Below are 22,156 nucleotides of genomic sequence, written 5' to 3' on the forward strand. Positions count from 1 at the left end.
CTACTACACTTCAATGAGAGTTGTTTTGATGGAGAAAATAACACTGGGGGTGACATAAGGTAAATATTGAATGCTTTTGTGCCCTTCAACAACGAAAACTGAATATGAAAAACCTCAGGGGGGTTGTGATTTGATTATCTGATTTAGTTTCTGAGATGAGCAATTAATTTAAAACACATACAAAGTGACATACCTGTAATTTCTGACAGAGAAAAAAGTTTGTAGCTGTCACGTTTGCATTTTGCCTGTCAGACATCCATGAAAGTGTTTTCTCAGCTAGTGTTTTTTTCAGCTAAGGAGTTATACTGCACTTTATGTTGAATAAGGTAACAATTTTGTCTCACGGTGGCACTAAATGATAGGAAGGCTATTTCTGAATTCACTTTGTAGATTAAAAGGAAATAGTTTCAAAACACAATTGAAAAATTACAGAAAACATTGCAAAGTTCCATATGTTATCCTGTTCCTTTTCCAAGGATCCTCCTAACAAGTGTTAAAGGCATATAAATGGTAAGATACACACACACTCACACAAATATATAGGGTACTCATTTCAAAATTAGTTGAATGGCAAAAGAGAATTGGCCGCTTAATATATTGTAACCATTTTCCATATCCCTCCATTAAAGTTCTGCATCAAATAAAAACAGTGAAGTGAGATATAATCTTTTAAAGATATTTCATATTGTTTGCAAAAGATGTGGCCACAGGAGAACCAGCAAAGTATAAACTTGTAAGGGGAAATCTTGCAAGAAGAAAAGCATCTCATGCTTCATCACCTCTGTATGTATAGGTTACTATATTGCACTGTGTAGAAATCAGTTTTACCTGAGAAAAGATGTCAGAAATCTGCCCCAGGTGTCTGAAAGTGTCTATCTAGTATGTTGCTACAGTTGTGGATTAGGAAATATCAACAGTTGAAAAGTTATATTAGTTCTGTTGAACACAAAAGTTAGTCTTTGAAAATGTCATTCCAAAGTAATCAGCTGGAGCTGATAAGGTAGCGATTAGCTGCATACGTATCTTAGCTTTTCTAAGTGGTCTGAGGGATACTGGTGGATGAATGGATGGATGAGATGATGAAAACATTACATATTCTATGGATGTTACCTATTAAGGTCACCTTGGCAAGAAGTTGGACTTTTCCCCCTTCTCTGTTGATGCTCTGGCTGGCCTTTGGCTGGAATTAAAGAAGTCAGGAAAAGCAGCAGAAGAAATCTGGAATTTTATCCCCCTTTCTCTCCAGCCCATATTTTGCAGAGACTTGCAAGTATAGTTTTCAGCAAGGTATACAAATGAGGAATGCTGATTACCGAAAGGTCTTCAGGCATCTGGTAGGGGAGAGTGTCTAGCACTGACTTCTGCTTCATCTGTGTTTAAGCACGTACATCATTAGGCACTAGTGTGAAGCTGCGTTAAGTACAGGAAACCATCAAGGATGAAAGGAAAAAACAGAGTTGTGATTTTTACAATTCACCACTTAGCGTGCAAAATATTTGTTTACTCCTTTAGCATGTTTCTGGGAAGATTCAGTCACATTTAGTGTATTTTATGAAAAAAAATATGAAATCTTTGCGTAAGGTAGGCCTTAAAATGGGAATACGATGCACATTTTTTGACAAAAAGAATAATGAAGCACTGGAACAAATTATAAGGGAAGGAAGAAGGTAAGCATCACATTACATTTTTAAACCAAGTTTGGATGTCGAAAAATACACTTTAATTCAGATGGAACTGTGGGTTTGACAAGGACTCACTAGACTGAATTGCATGGCCTGTGCTATGCTATGAAGCCAAAAATGACAACAGTAGGAGTCCAACCTGATATTATAAAAATGTAGATTTAGGAAGACCATATTCTCTGAAATTATGATAAATCACATAATCTCATGAACTAGTAATTTTAAAATGTCTGTTTATATTGCACAAGTTTCTGTTTTAGCCTGTGCATTAGTTTATCTTCAAATCAAGTAAATAAATCTATGTTCAGGGATAACTTGCTTGAGTATAATCAGTTTAAACAACTCTCTTAGTTATTTAGTATGTCCAAGGCACGATTTCTAATTTATTTCCAGGCATTGTTAAAGTATATTACTTCCAGTGGTATAATTTTTAAAGGACGTAAATTATGTGTTTCCTATTCTTCTTTTTTTTTTGCAGTATTCTGTGAGTGCTCTATTTATCTTGCAGAATAGGTCAACTTCTTATAGGTGCACTGTAATACACGTCATTTTAAGAGAGATTCTTTATTGCTTGTTGTTGCTATGATTGCCTAGGAGAGTAATAGAGTTCCATTAGAAACTATGGCTTGCCTTTGAGCCTTTACAAAGATTTATTCCAGGATTTCTGGAATGTTTTATGGGGGGCAAATTTTTATACAGGTTTACAGCTGCATTTTATCTTTTTTTAGATAAAAACCAAAATAGCACTTTTTTATCTAAAAGTAATTCAAATAATCTACTGTAAACCCTAAGCAATAAAAGATATATCATCATTTCAAAACTGAAAAGGAACTTATTTCCTAAGTCACATTTTTGTTATAGAAAGGTAAGGGCATTCATTTCTTACTGTTCAAAGATTAACTGCTGTGAGATGATATAAATTGCCTTAGTTTCTGTGATTTCAGAGGCGTTACCCTGATTCTTTCTTAATAGATATTAAACGCTTTGCTAGAAGTGGTCCTTGGTCACTACTTAATTGATATTTAATGCTGCTAACTAGTTCAGGGCAGCTACATGACTAAGAGGAAGCTGCTTATCAATATTTGCTGAACAGAACTTAATTTACACAGTAGAACAGATTGTGTCCATGTATTGCAAAAAGTCACGTCTCAGGTTTTTTTCACCCTGTGAAATCTCATGTTCAGCAGGCTGAACCCTTGCTATGGAAAGTCAAATAAGACCAGAATTTGCTGTACTGTTCTAAGGTTCTTAAAAAAGATGCAAGGAAAGTTAGAGCTCTAAAAACCCATTACAGAGATGTGGGAAAATGGATAAAACCTGTTTAAAATAGCTCTAGAATGAGATGTGTTTAAATATGTGTAGCTTATTCTTGGTCACTTGGCAATTGTACAAACAGTCGATAGCAGTCTTCCCTTAGAAAAAACAGATATCATTGATGAAAAGTTGCAGAAAACCTTCTCCTGCAAATTGCTTAGCTGAGTTGTGCTTCCCCTGAAGGGATGTCCTCCCTTGAATCACCCCCAAGGCAGCAATAGCCCAGGGGGTCACAGGGAGCCAGTACTCCCAGGAGGCACCTACAAACATGATCTGAGGGTCACGGTTTTCCTAAAAGCCTACGGTACTGCTAAATGCTTCCCTGTGACTGATGCTACGCTGAAAAATACTACCCTAGATATTTAGGTTTCATTTACATCTTACTTAAGCTTCACCTCTCTCATGTAAAGCACTAATAAGACAACTGAATTGCATAGCTGATACTGAGATGCGCAAAGCTAGGTGCATTTGCAGGCATTTCCATAGAATTTAAGAGGACAAAACAGTGAACAGGCAGACACAGCTAATCCAATTATATCTGTGCTGAATAAGAAATTAAGATGAAACGGAAAACAGATGATAGAAATCTTGATCTTGATCTTAAACACCTATGGGTCTGAAAAGTTTACATTTTAATAACTTTTATTTATGATTACCCCTGATTTATCTGAGGTTAATTTCTGAGAATTTTGTGCCTGTACTTCATCCTTAGGAACATTTTGTACTGATATCAATAGAGCATCTACATGAGACGTCTTCCAAATAGTGTCATCCTTTAAATCAGCTTAACATAATCAACATGACCATTGTGAAATACTGGCCAGGGAAAAGGCATCTTGACAGCAAGGCTAGGACATATTTGCCCTTCTCTCACCTCTCCTAAATCAATGGGAGGCCAGTCACACCTTTTACTACCTTGCCAGCTAAAGAGTTTTATTTTTCATTTTAAAAAAAGTCAGATGGGATTCATCTCAATCTTTGCTTTATATAGCCACAAAACAATAACAAAAGCTCTAAGAAAAAGTTTACAGAGCAACCACAGTTTATTTTTCAAAAAATAATGCTGCCTAACTAAGGAACCGTGAACTAAGAAATGTCAAATTAAAGCTGCATGTTCAAAATATTTTAACTCCTTTTACATTCACATTATGGTACAGTGTTTTGTAAATAATGCTAGGTATTTTTTCTGCATAGGATGCCTGCATCATTTATTCAGATGTTTTTTGTATGTCTTAAACTCCTGAGAGTACCAGGCCTTACCTAATGCTCACCGCTCAAATCCCGTCTGGAACAAAACAAAGTGACTGTTTGGCCATTTAAGAGCCCTGGAAGAAAACATGAGACACTAAAGGGATTTCCTGACTCAGTGAATCAAGTTCCCACTGCAGCGAGCAATCATGTCTTCTAATCTCATTAAGAAATTTATCTCCATTTTAATATTGCTTATTTTCAAAGTTGAAAAACTGGGTCCAAACTTAAAAAATGTGTAGTAGTATTGTCTTAAGACACAGATATTGGCACTTGGACAGTGATGCATCAAAGTCTAACGCAACCCAGTAATTAGCATTTTATTGTCTCAAATCTTTCTCACCTTAGTACGGAAACCAAAAACCAGACAGACAGCCAGACACACATACACACACAAAAGAAAATAAAGAGGCAATGATTACCTACATAAAAATCCCGGATTGTGCTGATGCAGATATTGACTGATGGTGGTATGTCCTAAAAGTCCTTATTTCAGTGTTTACGGATTTTGTACCATGTTAAAAGTTGAAAGCACAGCTCAAGACTATTGATTTCAGTTACAGTTGTTACTGATCAGCCGTTTTGCGTAACTTGTACCCAGGTACTTCATTTCAGGCATCCAATTTCCTACTCCCGCCCCATGCAGAATGCTCCCTAATGTAGCTATTTTGTTTTAAATTGTTGGCACTATGTAAGAATTGTGATGCAAAAGCAGGCTCATTCATTGGCATCTCTCTGCCTTTTCCACAAAGCCATCCTTTCTTTTTTTACTACCTTTTGCCTCATTTACTTCCAAACTTACAGTTTCTGCAGTATGGGAACTATTTGCATGGCCTTCCTCATCAGTCTTGTGAATGAGAGAAGTGTTCTAAGGAAAAAAGTGTGGAATCACACAATTTCAGATTATATACAGATTACATTTGTACAGGCAATCTTAATTATGGGATTTCCAGCTACTGAATTGATGACTTTTCAATTTTAATATTATTTAATATAATTTTAATTTAAAATTAAACTGAAAAAGTAGAAATTCTGTCACTTAAAACAATTTCTATTTTAATTTAAATCAGAAAAAGATTATAAACTGCTTTAGAGACAGTTATGGATCTCTTTCCCCTCTGCAAGTGAGCTTTGGAGGTGAATAAGGTAGAGACTCAGGACTTAGAATCTAGTTGTGCGGTATGAAGCAAGCTATCATATAATTTGATCCCATTTTTAGGGCTTTTTATGAATCCTCACCTTCAGATTCCAGATACCCTCTTATTTTTATTATTGTATTGCTGCCTTGTAGTATTACATTGTAGGATACACTCAATTGTCTATTATTGAGGACTGGGAAAGGTTTTAAAATGAGAACTGGATAAAGGAGGTAGAGGCTTGACTCACAGATAGTGGTGTCAGGTAACAGGTAAAAGAAAGGAGGGTACAGGCTCTTTTGTGCTCCAGTCTCAGCACTCTGGAAACTGTGATGACAGCAAAGTAAACAGAGCAGTAGAGATGTGATAGCGAGGATTTCAGGAGTGGCAGCGCTGAAGCCGTGAAGGTGAAAGCAAAAAAAAAAAGTCTTGCAGAGATCTTAAAGGACTTCAGTCTCAAAGCGTTTATTAGGTCTAGCAGTATGCAACTAAGTCAATTTAAAGATGGTGGCGGGAGAGGAAAGCATGTCAGAGTGACATTCCACCTTCTGCATCAGTTATGGGTTGGGACCAAACAGAGCAATGAGATATCCCAGAGGGAGCACAGAAGGCAGCCAGGCAACACTGAGATATTATGTTGTGGAAGGGATGGTGGTGAACTACTTTAGCTCAACAGAATAAAAAGAAAGACTCCGAGAAGCAAAGAAATAAGAAGTGAAAGCCCCCGGACACTTGCTTCTATTTTCAGCTTCTCAGAAAAATGAACTCAGTCTTTTCAATACCAGGACTCTGTTGTAACAGGAAAAAAACCCCAAAACTTTCTTTTCCCCCTAACTCCTCAGCCATCTATAATGAAAAGAAAGGAGTAGGAGCCTCTGAGTGTTATCATCAAACTGAGAAATCTCTGGAGAAACCACTCATTAGTGGTTCATAAGCCAAACTGATACTATTTGTGATGGGAAGGGAAAAACAACCCAAGACTTTAAAACCTAGGTACAATAAGTATGCACAATTTAATATGCTTCTGGTACTTAAAATTCCACGTGATGCGCTATATATCAACGGATATACCTCTGAAGCTGTATGTTTGCGCTATTCAGTAACTTTCAGCAGAGAATATGTTTTTTAATCTGTATAGCACATCAAGTGAGTTTCAGTTGCAGCTTCTGAGAAGAGGTTTGCCTTAATCCTGTGTCGTTTTCCTGTGCCGAATACAAATGTTCAAAGAAGATGTGAAATTTCACAGATGTGTATTACCCGGCTGGGGCGTGGGGAAGCGCAGGGTGAAGCCCTGCTCTGAACTGTGCTCTCTGATACACCCATAACTATTATCGCTAAACACCTCCCGTTCAAAACACGCCGCTAGCCCGACCGGTGTTCCTCCTATTGCACCCTCGGCCAGTGTGACACACACCCCCACCCCCCCTCCCTTGACCCGAATTAACGTGATTTTTATCTCCTTCGTCAGTTCGAGATCCAGTGGATGGTGATTCACTGCGACCCCCTGCGACCCCAGCGCGAAGGCTGCGGCGAGCTGCCGGCCCGGGTGAGCGCCCTGCCCGACACTGCCCTGCCCTGCCCTGCCCTGCCGCCACCGGGTCCCAGGAGCCCCCAGGACCCTCATTTTTACTCCCCCTTTCTGCCCCGAGACGCCCGTTTTCCTCACACCTGCCTGGCATTCGGCGCCTTTAGAAATCCAACCCCCCAGCACAGCAGCAGTCTCATTTTAACCCTTCCGTGACTTACTTTCTCCCCACCTCCACACCTTCCCTTCCCTTCCCATCCTTCTCGCTGCTTGGGTGGGAGACGTCGGAAAGCTCCGCTTTGCAGGCGGGAGGGATTTTGGCAGCCGCCGTCCCCTCACCGGGGAGCCTGAGGGCGGGAAACCCGTGGCGGGGGCTGGGGTGGGGGGGAAGGTGAGGGTCGGTGGCCAAAGCAACAGCAGCAGGGCAAAGGGTTAAGGCGCTGCCTGCTGGCATTCAGTCCTCCCCTTCCCAGCCTTCAGCCTTCCTCCAATCCCCGCGACCCTCCCCCGAGGCGTTCGCCCGCCGCCGTGAGGGGCTGTAGGAGCCGACATCACCTTTCGGTCGCCCGCCTGCCCGCTCCAGTAGCCGCAGGCCGGTCCCTCCATCGCCATGGCCCGGGCTCTCCGGGGCCTCCTGCCGCCAGGGCTTTTCCTGCAGGTTGTTTGCCTCTGCCTGGCACAAGTAAGTTTATTCTGACTTTGACTCTGTTTTTCTCCCCCTGCAGATAAGCCAGACGGTAATCGAGGTAAGTGTGAGGGAAGGGACGATGCTCCGTGCTCAGGGAAAGGGTGTGGGTGAAGAGGGACTGAAGGCCACTCTCTGCCATGCCCTGCCACCGACCCGCTGCAGGGTTTTTGACCCTTTTCTCCCCCTCAGTAGCTGTAGCTGACCCTGACGTGCTGCTGGCAAAGGTGAGCTGACCGCAGGGCGGTGGGCGCCATGTGTGTGTGCGCCTACATGGATAGGACAAGCAGAAATGGCCTCAAGTTGTGCCAGGGGAGGTTTAGATTGGGTATTAGGAAAAAATTTCTTCACAGAAAGGGTTATCAAACATTGGAACAGGCTCTCTAGGGAAGTGGTGGCATCATCATCTCTGGAGGTATTTAAAAAATGGGTAGACATGGTGCTTGGGGACACGGTTTAGTGGTGGTTTTGGCAGTGTTAGGTTAACGGTTGGACTTAATGATCTTAAAGGTCCCTTCCAACCGAGACAATTCTATGATTCTACGGTGCTACCTGGTGGGCATCGGGCAGGCACTTGGTGACATGGCGGGGCTTGAGTTCCATCCACAACTAATGCTGGGTGGATTATTGCTGGGAAGACTGGTGTGGGGAGGAAAGGTGTCCAGAGCAGCAGCGCAGTGGGGAGCAAGGGGCCAAGCTCAGGGCCCCAGCCGGCCCCGGGCCGGCCTCCTGCTCACAGAGCACCGTTGTGGGGCCACAGCCAGAGCTCGCTCCGAGGAGAACAGAGCCCCCCATTATAGGGATGGAGACTTGTAAAAGCCTTTCCCTCAGTTTCCACAGGCGTGTGGCGCCTCCCGCCTCCCCCTCGGGAGCCCGGGGCTTTGAGAAAGCGCCTCTGTAGATGCTAATGTAATCCTGAGGAAACAGGGGAAACCGCCGAGCTCGGCAGTGAAGCAGGGAAAAGGTTGTTTCAGATTTTCTTCTTAGGAAGACTGTCTCCTTTGTGTTGGCTGAATGAGTAATTAGAGTAGCTTAGTGAATTTCAGTGTTTGATTCGCAAAGATCACTCAAAATTTCTGCCACCCTGTCATTGCCATTCGTTGTTCAGATCCTGCTGGGTCAGGGAGTCGAGCCCCCCCCGCCTTGCCCTGGCCCTGCCAGCATCGAGGGGCACAGGAGGGCAGGTGGGCCTGGGGACGGGGGGTTTAACACCTCACCCGCCTTCTGCCCACGGGGGGAGCATTGCTGGTTGTGGCAGCGACAGCTAAGATGGGATACAGGTCCCGCGGGTCCTGACATGCGTGGAGTGAGGACACAACTCCTCACCACAGCTGCGACCCCCTGACTAACCCATAAAAGCTGCTTCTCATTGTGCTGGTCCCCCCCGACTGGCTCGCACAGGTTTGCTGGGATCTAATTGCTCCTTTTTTTTTTTCTTCTTTGTCAGAGAGGTCTCCCTGGTCCGCCAGGCCCCCCGGGTCCACCAGGGCCACCAGGAGTTCCTGGTATTGATGGTATCGATGTAAGTGTTTCCCATGCCCTCCCTAGGAAATTGAAAATACCTCGAGATGTTCCCGCATCGTCCTCACTGTCAGCATTTGACCCTGAGGAGTTTAAATTTGGCTGCAGATCCACATGGGAATTGATGGGTTTTGTACTCTGTAGCAGGCTGGGGTGGGGGGAGAAGGTAGCCTTTCAGATTATCTCTGATATGGAAAATATAGGATTACTTATTTTATCTAATCAGCCTCATATGCTATGATTGTTTGCCTGAAATGGGGTGTAGGGGATTTATAATTCTAATCTCAAAAGAGATTATGTAGTATCACTCATACTAAAGCTTGGTAAGGATTTGTGGCATTATTCCTGAGAGGAGCTACTGTGTATTTTCCCTCAATTCCTATCTGAAGTTTCTGTGGTCATTTCTGTTAGTCTGTTATGTTAATAATTAATATAACGTATTTGTACATGTGTTATTATATACATATTAATATGTCTAATTAATATGTTAATATTAATTTGCTACAATAAGAAACAGTTTGCGATTATTCCTGGTAATCTGCAAATCATTGTTTTTCACGAGGGACCATAAAAGGTCACTGTAGCTCTGACTAATACCTTCTTTTACATATCCTGTTAGGGGGAGAGAGGTCCGAATGGCCCCCCTGGTCCACCGGTAAGTGATTTCAGCTACTTTGCATTCGCCCCTGCAAGAGAAGAGGTTTTGAGTTTTGTTTCTGCTTCCCTCTCTGAAACATGCTTAACCGTCCATTTAAATCCTGAAGGGTCCGGATGGGGATGCAGGCAAACCAGGATCCCCCGGCCTGCCTGGAGAGCCAGGAGCTGATGTGAGTACACTCGATTTTTCTGGAATTTCCTCTTTTTTTTTTTTTTTTTTTTTAATGAAAAATACTTGGGTTTAGTCTATTTCTGGAGAAGCACGACCTCCTTTTGAGGTCTCTGGCTTCCTTGCAGCAGCCAGTGAGTGCCAGTGGCACACATGGGGGAGTGGCGCTTTTCTCCAGGCTGGAAGATGCTCTCTTGGAGGAGTGCAGCCAGGCTGCGGATGGCCGGGGTGACAGCTGAGGAACAGAGCAACGGCTGTTGGGTGGTGCCACCCTGGCTTCAGAGGGTGGAAGCAGCCCCAGCTCAGCACCCTGCAGTGCAGGAAGGGCAAGAGGGGGGACCCAAGCCCAGGCCTGGGCAGGAGGGCCCACAGTGGCTGAGGGCAATGGGGAGGGGGGTGGCTGGCAGGGCATGTTTCCTGACTGAAGGGGGTCTGTGGAGGGGTTGTGTTTAGTAATTTTAGGTCTCATTCCCTAAAACAGAGAAAATAGGAAGGAACAAAAAGTCAGATCAGCCCTGTGTTACACTGATGTTACACCAAAGTGTTATTAAAAACACAGTTATTACTGTGCCCGGCTCTGGAGTCCTCAGCATAGAAAAGACATGGACCTGTTTTAGTGGGTCCAGAGGAGGGCCACAAAGGTGTTCAGAGGGGTGGAATGCCTCTCCTATGAGGACAGGCTGAGAGTTGGGGTTCTTCAGCTTGGAGAAGAGAAGGCTTTGGGGAGACCTTATAGCAGCCTTCCAGTACCTAATGGGGACCTACAGGAGAGATGGGGACAAACTTAGCAGGGTCTGTTGCGATAGGACAAGGGGTAATGGCTTTAAACTAAAAGAGGGAAGATTTAGACTAGATAAAAAGAAGAAATTTTTTACAATGAGGGTGGTGAAACACTGGCCCAGAGAGGTGGTAGATGCCCCATCCCCGGAAACAGCCAAGGTCAGGTTGGATGGGGCTGTGAGTAACCTGATCTAGTTGAAGATGTCAACTGTTCATTGCAGGGAAGGTTGGACTCTAGTCCTTGACCTCTAAAGGTTTCTTCCAACCCCAACTATTCTATGATTTTAAAAACACCCCAACAACCTCCCAGACTTCAGCCACTGCAGAGCCTGTACCTGCTGATGTATCTTCCTTCCTCTGTGGAAATTAATACAGAAGAATAAAGTTTCAACATCACCTGGTGTTGATGGCCTGTTAGGTTGTATCTCTTGAATAAATTACTGTCAATAAAAACACCTTCATACATTTTTGGAAAACTTCATATTTCTCTTGAGAGCAGTGTTTGAAGGTATTTCTTGCTACGCAGCAAGATCGTTACATTAGTACTTAGATCTCATGCCAGGAGGTAAGCAAGCTTATGTTTAATTTACATAAGTGTTAGAATCCTTTTGTAGTTTAAAGCATCAAAAATAAAGATTATATTCAACAAACCCATATATTAGAGAATATTGCAAATTATATAAATGAAAAAGCCTAATATTTATTGAAGATTGCAGTGCTGTTAGAGGTTAATTTTTAATTTGCTTTTGAAAAGGGATTTAGTGGACACGAAGCTGAAACAGTCTTTAGTTAAACTGTTCAAATTTCAAATCTGTAAAAGGAAACGGTGTTGCCATGAGTGGCATCTCGTACCACTTCGTTTTTTCCTGAAAACAATGCAGGACCACAACCCATTTGTACATGTGAAAACCCCATAAGCAGATCTTTAAAAACCATTGCCTCTTATAATTTTCGCTTAAGGCATGTTTTCCGTACCAGAATTCATGGTAACACAAACAGGTGAAACAGAACATTTTAAACTCAGCTCAGCTTTTGATATTTCTTCACATTTGCATATTCCCTCAGTGGATGAGTGACACCGTAATACTAGAATACTGCATTCTGAAATGGTGAACCTTTTTTATTTTCACTTGAAGACAAAACATGGGACCTTATTGTCCTCCCACTGTGCGCTCAGCTTTTAATTGGGATTTTAGATTTATAACACCTTCTTCCATGTTTAATTGGTGAGACAGTTCTGACTTTTTAAATCTCGTTTTTCTTTCACAGGCAATTTCAATGTCATGTTTAATAGACTGAGTAAAGATACTGTACAGTAATTGCCTGTAATGATCGTGTAAGCTTTTGAAAGCAAATTATCAGAGACAAGATCCCTTTGGTGAACACTGAATTGCTGGAAGTGGACTGAAAAAGAAAAGTGACAAATGTAAAAGCAAGGTGTTTCTTATGGATATCTGGAAATTTCCAAGCCAAATAAACTGGTTAAAATTTTGGAAGCAAAGGAAAACAAAAAATCTCCAAATGAATTCATAGTTATAATATAATGATTGCTTTTTAATTTTAGCCAGATAAGCAAGTGTGGTTCAAAGACTAACCTCAAATCCAGCCTGGCAGCTTTGTTGAATTTTTTTTGTTTGTTTTTGTCAATGAATAATTTATTTGACATGGAAAATACTGACAGTTCTTGTTTTTAACCTGAGTCATGAACTAAATTCATCAGTCTCCCATTGAGAGGAAATAAGGTCATGTGAGATCACGTGTTTAGTTTAATTGTGATTTTACTAAATAATTTTTGAAAGGCATATCACAAGCACTGGTGTTTGTCATCAGAAGCTAGTACTTTGGACTTGTGTAGTTCTATCTGTACATGTAAATAGGTGTTTGAGTTGTAATTCTTCTGCAGTAGCTTATGTCATTTAATAACTTCGTTATTCTATGTTTCAGAATGTTTTATTTTGTGGTTAAGAAGACAACATAACCTTTGCATTAACATTGTATACATTGCTTCCAAAGGGATTCACAGGACCTGATGGCTCACGTGGAGCCACAGGACCAAAAGGGCAGAAGGTAAGAACAAAATTATGCATGAAATTATTATTTTTTTTTTAAAGCAGGATTAATGATATGCTGCAGCCTTTCTTACAGTATTAAAACATCTATAGCATACAGACCCATTGGGCCTTTTTCACATGGTACAAAGCCAATTCCACTCCCCCAGCCAGCAGTAAGGAACGGTGGCGTTACATTGGTGACATTAAGGTTGAGCATCTTCAGTCATCTTGTTGTACCATAATTATCTCATAGTAATACGCAGTGGGAACCAGAACAGTGAAACCTGACTTCATCAGCAATCAGACAAATGAAATATACTTCAGAAGTGAGAATAACCAGCAAGTTTCAATTATTTTTTTGGGGGGGAAAGAAGGCTTGAGGCTGTATCTTTTTAATATTGAGAAAGACTTTCCTTTCTATCAAGTCTCACTGAAACTAGCATAGCATTAATGAAGTGAATAATACTTGCAGAATATGTCCACTAAATGATACCTTCCAAAAGGTGAGAGCATCATCCTGTATGTTGTTTACAAAACTTTACCCTAATGCCTCTTGAAACACTCACTTTTTATCTTTTAAAGGGTGAGCCAGGACTGCCAGGTGCTCATGGACTTCCAGTAAGTAATACATTTAGTATATGAAGCGGCTTTTTAGACCTTCTATACCACTGTGAAGGATCCTTACCATTAAATGTCGTGAAGAAAAGCCAGAAACTATTTCTGAGGTTTCAAAGAACTCATAAGATATTAAAGTAGTACATTAAGGAACCTTTTTGTCTTTATATCAAGGTGTGCAGATATTACTGAAAGGATATGTTTGGCTTGTAGGCTGTAGAAAGGAAAGGAGCATGTGTGATGTGGTCACAAGTTTTGGACGCATATCATTATTTTCCATCTCTTTGTGAAAATGCTGTAGAGACAGGAAAGTCCATGTTTTATTTGCATAAATTATTCCTGTTATTCCTGTGACAGTTATTCCTGTTTCAGCTCCTTGCCGTGTGTCTAGATAGGATAACTGAAGTGTAAATGCTGGATGGGACTTCCTGTGCTGTTCCATATGAAAACAAAAAAATATGAGGAAAGGATATGCAAAGATTACTGTTCCGGTTGGCATGCAGCTGGATTTAACATCCATCTTTGGGGGCTGAAAACAATTGTGAATTTTAGGAATTTTTCAGGGTTGAAGAAGTGAATGATGGTTGGAATGTAGAAACTTAGATTATATAGGAATCCAGGAAAAGCCTCAAGGAAAATAAGTAATTCAGCAAGATGGCTGGCATGATAGGGCTGCACATAATGAAAATTTAATTGCAAATTAGATTATTTTTGGAGAAATTAATGGAATCAAATAAAAGAGGCATTGTATTCTGATATAACACTCCCTGAGGTGAAATTCTGTATCTTTGACTGTATCTTTGTATTTTTGACCCTGTCCCATTAACTTTCATTAAATTTATATTAAACTATAATTTTGATGTTTGTCCAGAGAGGAAATTATAACATTACTCTTGAAGATGTTACATTATAGGCATGTTCAAACTTAAGATGAATCATTCTATGTAGGTATTTGCACTTAATTTTCATGGGTGCTGTTTCTTACCTAACAATCTGGAAAATAGGTAATACTTTTCTAATGGCTGGTCAATCTGTAGACTCAGTATATGAGCTAAATTTAGTCACAGAAAATAGCAGAACTGAGAGAGCTTCTAGGCAGATGGACAGCCCTGTGTTTTTCTGCCAGGGGGCTGAGTGAGTTTGTTTGTTTGTTTATTTTAAATTTTTGCTGTCAAGTAGATGGGAATATAATTTCTGGGACATATGCATTTTAAAATGTGTAGCTGAAATCAAGAGACAGCTTAACTCCTGTCAGATATGTTACCTGGATGATATGGAAAAATGTGTATATGAAATGAACTACTATGGCAGAGGAATAAAATGGGGAATTAAAGCTGAATTACTGAAATACTAGGTTAAAATACTGTAGTATTTTAGCCTGTCAACTGAAATAAAAGCTGACTCAGGGAAAATATGCATGATTTTACCTCACCATTAACAGACTAATGTGAGAATGAATAATTTAAGAGCCTTCAGAAAAAGTGGGTATATAAAATATACATAAAGAGGGTTAATCTCAATTTAGAAGTGGAGATGTTACTATGGGAAAGCTGCAAACTGGACCAATTTGTCAAAGTAGAATGCTGATTCCACTCAGAGCAGCACTTAACTGGTTCAGGTCTTTTGTGACCATATTTTGATACTGTAAAAGCAATAAATCTGATGAGATTTTGGACCATTGTTCAAAGTTTAGTGATTTTTTTGTTTGTTTGTTTGTTTGTTTGCTCTGAGATTTTCAGTCTTAAGGTGATAATGCTTCAATGAACCTCAGTAAGAATTGCCTTTGGAGTTGTTCTGCCTTTGTATTTCAAGGTGAATCTGCAGGAATATTTATAATGAGGAAATGAGAATTCTTAGTTATTTAAAGGTAAAGAAAAGATGGATATACTTAGTCACCTCCTGTCATTACCTTTGTAATTATTAAGGTTCAGGTTAATCCTTAGACCTCACATTTTAGGAAGAAGCCTAGTGTTTGATTTTGTAGCTCCATGGTTGTTAACCCATACATGCTGAATCCATGTGGAAAGATTAATGCTCAAAATAAATTTATTGGCAAAATTCCATTTATACAGGCTTTCCTTTTGATGAATGGCTTTAAGCTGCTGAAGAAATAGAGCAGTTAATGAAAGTTTCTCAAAATGGCCAACACCGGTCATCTCACCTTTAGTGAGATTAAATTTAGAGTTTAAACCTAATTAAAAAAAAAAAAAAAGGAAAAAAGAGTAGAAGTGGTAGAGCTGGAGTGTGATGGTTTTAATTCTCAGGTTCAGAGACTTTTTGAGAAGCTCTTACTACAAGTGTGACATAAGTTTAACCTTTGCGGGTCTTTGGTTTGATCCATGAGACCTTGTTTACTAGAAACATAGTGAGCACACTTATGAGTCTGCATAATAGGTACATGATTATTTGAGTATTTAGGTGTAATTATGCACCGCTTTGAATTCACGCAGTGGCCTTTTGCAAGTGGAGTAGTCTCTGGATGGTTATCCAAAGACTTAATTCTCACAAAACCACTTGCTTAAGTTGTTAAAATGCTCAGTGAAAACAGAAAGTCAGAAGTCTTGGCTACAACATTATTTAGTTGTAAATTATTATCACTGTTTTTCAAGCTCATCCAGTGGAATTTATTGGCTGAGTTAGGAATTCAGGGTAACTGAAAGAAAGAATATTAAGTATCTGAAGTTTTATATACAGCATTTGCTTCTCTGCTTCTGTCACCCTTTGTTCCCCAGAGTGTATCCTGGCAGTCTTCAGTTATCTTCTCTACTCCCCCTTTCCTCTATTTTTTTCCTGCTTCATCATTTAGTTTTAATTTGTTCTCTTTGTCTCGTCTCTTTTGTGGATAGTCTCTCAAATGACAGATTTACAAAATTAATTTGGGTAATTTACCACCAAATATTGGTGATATCTCTGATCTGGCCCTGGTAAATGGACCTGTGGCTGCTACATTCAGTACGTGCTTTGCACCCTTCACTCTGTTCTCTCTCAGTTTCGTTCCCTCTAAGTTTTCTATTAGTTGATATTGCTAGTGTTTTACAGATCTGGCACATGGGTAGGATTGTGTCTATTTAGTGATAGAGAAATTAATATTTTAAGGTCTGCTAAAGCACAGCTGCCGGCACAGGGTGCATATGCAAATACTGGTATGTGACTCTTCGTGGTGGATGGAGGCGGGTCTGTGTTGATCATGTGAAGGTACTTACCAGATCTACAGGGTGAGTGTCCCTGAACCAGTTGGTTACATTGCCCATGCACTCCTTGTGCTCCGTGGAGCAGATAAGCACCTCCAAAGCAGGCAGCAGGCATCTGGGCATGTAAGGCCACAGTCCCAGGCTGCCTGGTAGAAGCTTCCTCTTTAGGACACAAGCAGAGGCAGGAACACGGGCAGCTGGTTGGGATCATTAACTGCTCTGCGTAGGTTCTTCCTGGCTGATTGCCCTGGAGCTCTCAACTCCACAACTTGGTCTACTTGCAGGGAGTTTGTGGCCAGGAGGATGGAGTAGCTGGGTAAGGGGGAGGCATGGGTTGCTGGGGGACAGCCCCTGCTTCTGGGAGTCCTACTTAGGAGGGTGAGGAATGGGCAATGGAATGGGCAAAGTTGGGGACTGGCTTCTCCTAGGCCTGTGTGTGGGCTGGACACAGTAACTGTAGCTGCTTCTTTTGGTATCATACCACTGACTTTCCTGGCCACTTAGAGGTGGACTAGGAAGGGGATACTCCAGTGGGAACATGCAAGTTTCTTTCTTTCAGAGGCAGATGATATTTTAATATCATATATGCGATGCAGTGAAAGTTTGATTTGTATAGTCAAATATAGACATTTATAATACAATGAATTGTAGCAAAGAAGTGTTAAGTAATAGCAGAGAAATTATGTAGGTTATGCAAGATGAAAGTTTACTTTCTACTGCATATTAAATGGTTAAAATGGAATGACTCTGATAAATGCTTGACATTTTCCCTGTGTTATACCCAGTTTTTTAAAGACAACCTTGCAGATACGGTCCTGGTATGGTATTCTGTGGCTTTTAAGCTCCACTCAGCCCAGGCACTTTATTACATCAAATCTCCTGAAGATTTGAGTATGTTTGTGATTTTATATGCCAGCGTTATACACATCATTGACGCTGTTCTCCATAAAATTATCCATTTGCTTTAGTAATGCAAGACTGAGGGGGATCTGTTTTCTTAGAGGGAGTGTATTGTCTAAATAGGCAGAAACAAATTTGTATCTTGGACACTTCTCATTAAAATGATTCAGAGCAATACCGATGGAAAACGTAAACAGAAGCAGTTTCGTGCTCTTTCTGATTACCAAAAAGTGCTAGTTTAACGGACATAGACCTCGGGGAAGCGCTAGCAAAAAAACCCCCAACTTTTAAAAAAACCCTCTTTTATTATCAATTTAAATGCGCTGTTAGAAGGAAATTATTATAGCATAGATGTGTTTGTCATGGTACTTGATAATTAGCTAAACCCAAAGACTTCAATGTCTTCATTCTTTTGTGAAAGTATATGTATTTATAAATATGTGTAAATAAATGCTACTGCAAGGCAACTTAATCAATAGTTTAATTTTTCTCCTGATATTGATTATCTAGTAATACAACTGATATTTGACGTTAGTGAAACAAGTTTTCAAAATGATTTTGCAGAATCAAACATCTTTTTTTTTGGTACCTTTTAATCCTAAATACTCTGTTCTTGGCAAACAGCTTGACTAGGTGTGGAACCCTCCCCACATTTCTGACCTTTTTCGTATTTCACAGGGCAAGGGACTTCTTGGACCACCTGTAAGTATAATTTTTACAATTCATAAATATACAGTTTAATGTATCCGTTTAAATATTCAATAAAGCTGTTATACTGTAATAAAAAGTAATTCAGTGAAAAAAGAGACTGTTTTAATCCTGACATTTTACGTCTATTATGTATGCTTTCTTCAGCTGCTACTGGGGTTGCTTAGGTCTATGCTATGTAGGGCAAAAATACTGGTTTCTGAAGGCATAGTTTTTTGTTAGAGAGAATTACATGTTCTCACTCCTTGAATGCTTGTTATAGAGGTATTGTATGGTCTAAATACTATTTAACTTGTTTGTTACAGGGTCCAGCTGGTGCAGCAGGACTTCCTGGGGAAGTAGGTCGTGCTGGTCCACCTGTAAGTACTACCATGTTTGCTGAAAATGTAGATTTATTCAATTGCTAGAAGGTACTTATAGGAAAAAAATGAATAATCACTGTGCCATCTAAACACTATTTGGATTACAACAGCACTTGAAAATACACTTTTTCCAGTAATCACTGGTAGAGGAAAGATTGTGTTTGAAGCTCGTCAGAAATAAGGAACAATATCACAAAGTCAGGGCCACCCATTAGGTTAGAACTAAATGTTTCATATAGTGTCCCAAACTCTTCTTCTCCTCTTATTCAAGGAACGCTAAAATCAAACCTGCCAGAAATACAGGAAATGTAAAACTTAACATTACATGCAGAGCTTTAGCTTTACTCCTGTCTTCTCACATGTACATTATGGTACATGACCACATACTATTTATGTTTGCCGTTTGCATATCAGTGAACAAGGCAATTCAGTATTTCTTCTTAGTCTCATTTTAGGTGTGACTCCATCTACTGACCTTAATGCTAAACTGTGCACTCAGTTTCAGCACACCATCATATTTTGACTTCATGCTTTACCACTGGCATGCAAATTGAAACCAATTGTTAATTTTTTACTTGAAATCTGAAATAGCATTAAAATTTTCTTTAATGAAGCCTCCTTTTTAATGTGCACCTCTCCCCGTGTGTTGCACTCAGTCATATTAATGAATATAAAAAAGAATATTAAAAACTGCCAATTTATTTCAGAGGAAGTTCCATCTAGCTCACTGTCTTGTCTGTAGCAATGGCAATAATGGATACCTAGGGAAGTGTACAGGCTATTTGTAAAATGGCATTTTTCTGTCACACTGTGCCACGTTCTGGCAGTTGGCAGTTCAGAGACTGCCTGAATCAGAAACTGCATCTATGCTGCCTTTTTCAAAAGCTACATATAAGCTTATCCTCCATTAATGCAATCAGTCCCTTTTTGGATACATACATATCATGGGCCTCCACAACACACTGTGATCATGAGTCCTACAATGTAGTTATACCCTGTACGGAAGACAAATATTCCTTTTTAGTGTTTTTAAACCTATGGCTCTATAGCTCATGCATTGTGAGAATTAGTGAATAATTTTTCTGTATTCATCTTGTTAATTTCATTTTTGATTTAATAACATATCAAACATAATATTGAAATGACAATATTAAGTTAAAGGCTGTCCCTGTCAGAATATTAGATTTATTTTACTTAAAAGCATTCAAAAAATAATTTGCAGAGGTCCTGTGTTGTCTTTACTTCTGAAAGCACTGGGCATCAAAACTTCACAAACAGGAGAAGATTCTGACTCTGTAAATTCATCTTGGGCTCTGAAAAAGGGGATTTTTTCCTCTCTGTGCTTTGGGCATTTTTGCCAGTTATTATGATTCTTCTAATTGAGAACTTTAACAGTTATAAGACAGAGGAGTGCATAGAGGATCCTGTAGTCAGATGTTTCAGCTTTCTAAAGCATCTGAAAATTATTTTGTTTTTTGTGACTCCTATTCAACAACATCGTTCCCATTCTACTAAAAAATCGGTTTTCCCATTCTACTATGGGAGCCATGTTGTGGGCTTAGGTTTTAATTAGCTACCTAGCCTGTCCTTCTGTAGCTACTTCATTTCTCACTGTTGTGGGGTGATATCATATGTAACTGCTGTTTTTCGTTATTACTATGAATCAACGAAATTACTTTACCTTTTTTTAGGGAGATCCAGGAAAAAGAGGGCCACCAGGGCCACCAGGACCACCGGGTCCTCGGGTAAGTGATTGCCTTTAATATGGGCTAATGTCTGAATTATGTATTGTTGCTGCTTGAACAAAACTCTCAAGTCTTACAGCTGAGTCCTTCAACTGAATACCGACTGCTGGATGTCAGCAGGCTATATTAATTCATAATGTCTAAAGGTTTGCATTCAAAGCCTGAGATACAACTCATTTAATCATATCGACATTTGATCTTTCATTTAGAAAGCAAGTTTCTAGTCTTTATGGTTATAAAAGCTAGTTTGAAATGCAAACTGTGTAACTTCTGTCATGACATCTTCCCATTTCTGCAAATGGTCTGAAACTGTAACTTTTACAGGTGTTTAAAACTTCCCTGTGCATTTTAGTATTACTGTAACTATAGTCTCTCTTGGGCCTCACCAGTAGTACTTCATCAGAGGTATGCCTTTCTCTAGGAGGACAAAAATTTAATATTTGGCTCATGAGACAGAAATGCGTGTTCCCAGCTGGGTTAAGTTCTAATGTCTTTCTTGCAACCAGGCCTGCTACTTGCAAGGGGTAGAAGAGAGCTTTACACCAGTGCTTTGCCTCTCCTGGGGAACGGTTATCTTATTTGAGGCTCTTGGGAGGAGGGATGCGCGTTATGCTTTTGTCTTGTGGCTATTTTACCTACACAGAGAGAGAAAACGGTGGGCTTGGCAGACACATCAGAGGCTGGGTGCTGTGAAATGCAAACTGCTGGGAAACGTGTGTCATACTAACCTCTTTTTAAAAGCTGTACTGTTCCTTTGCTGGACAGACCCTAAATCCATATGCTTTATTTATGCCATGTTTCTTGTTTTCATGAAAGTTGCCAGAAAATTGGCAGAGGCATTGTAAAAGATGGGAACGGTAAAGTAGAGAAGAGTATTTAGGAAACAAGTAAAAACGAATTCTCAATAATGTCGTATGCTGCTTCTGTTCCTTGCCAGTTTTGTCCTTTTTAGATTTCTGAAGTGCCACAATCCCACTCCAGTTGATGACATTATGGACCCAAACATACTCTCAGCGTTTTTTAAATCCTTCTGTATAAAAGGAGACCAGCTCATTCCTTAAACTCCCCTTTGTTGCTCTCTGAAACAGCGTACTCCCTCCCGCTGGGCTTTAAAGAATCCAGCTGCTGCTGTGAAATCGTATTTTTCCCTGTTGTGCCTCATAAGCCTCCCATTAACTTCCATCAAGTATTTGATTTAATATGAGGAATGGTCTTCCCCCCACTGAGTCCATGTCATTGTACACTGATCTCTAGTTTATTGCAATTCCATTAACTGCCAGACATCTTGCTCCTCTACCAATACTTGTGTGGTGGGAAGATTATTTTCTCAGTAAAGATCTAAACCGAGATCTACTACCTTTTGCTGAATGGTAGTAAATTGGAAAAGTAAAAAATTATCCTTATTACAGAAATTGTCTTGGGTTTTGTTGGAAATTCATGAGGTTTGGATATATTTGCTCTGTATTTAATAGAAAACATGTTTTAGGTAGCATAAAAACCAAAAGAAATACTTTGTTTTTCAGAAAAGTTGATCTAAGTTAGAGGACAGGATTTTGTAGGCACCCGCAATCCTACAATAAGATCCTACAGTTTAGGTGCTTTTCACGTCAGAGATTCTTTGGTTGATTATACTTCTGATTCCCTCTTTAGATAGTAGTATTTTCTGTTTTGTTTAATGACTATAGTGTCTAATGAGTCAGGTCTGGTTGTTTCTCTTTTACTGACTTTGATTAATTTCATTTAATTTAGGGAACAATTGGCCTGCAAGATGGTGACCCATTGGTAAGATAGTTGTCCATGTTTTGTTTTTTTTTAAATAATCTCAGATAACTTTATTCAACCTATGTGGTCCTAATTATGTGGATGC

General features: G+C 40.0%; 1 protein-coding gene across 2 annotated transcripts in view; it reads left to right on the forward strand.

Moving 5' to 3' along the window:
- Positions 1 to 22,156, forward strand: part of COL9A1 (collagen type IX alpha 1 chain) — a 74,786-nt gene that overhangs the window by 11,307 nt on the left and 41,323 nt on the right. Inside the window, exons 6-16 of one of the 2 annotated variants that reach the window (XM_063331123.1) lie at positions 6,849 to 6,932; positions 7,631 to 7,651; positions 9,038 to 9,112; positions 9,731 to 9,766; positions 9,876 to 9,938; positions 12,731 to 12,784; positions 13,351 to 13,386; positions 18,153 to 18,176; positions 18,488 to 18,541; positions 20,236 to 20,289; positions 22,039 to 22,071. In XM_063331123.1, the coding sequence (XP_063187193.1) occupies positions 6,849 to 6,932; positions 7,631 to 7,651; positions 9,038 to 9,112; positions 9,731 to 9,766; positions 9,876 to 9,938; positions 12,731 to 12,784; positions 13,351 to 13,386; positions 18,153 to 18,176; positions 18,488 to 18,541; positions 20,236 to 20,289; positions 22,039 to 22,071 (534 nt within the window). The remainder of the gene's footprint in view (positions 1 to 6,848; positions 6,933 to 7,630; positions 7,652 to 9,037; positions 9,113 to 9,730; positions 9,767 to 9,875; positions 9,939 to 12,730; positions 12,785 to 13,350; positions 13,387 to 18,152; positions 18,177 to 18,487; positions 18,542 to 20,235; positions 20,290 to 22,038; positions 22,072 to 22,156) is intronic. The other variant, XM_063331124.1, reaches the window with a different exon arrangement.

The sequence above is a fragment of the Chroicocephalus ridibundus genome, chromosome 3, assembly GCF_963924245.1.
Source record: "Chroicocephalus ridibundus chromosome 3, bChrRid1.1, whole genome shotgun sequence".
NCBI lineage: Eukaryota > Metazoa > Chordata > Aves > Charadriiformes > Laridae > Chroicocephalus > Chroicocephalus ridibundus.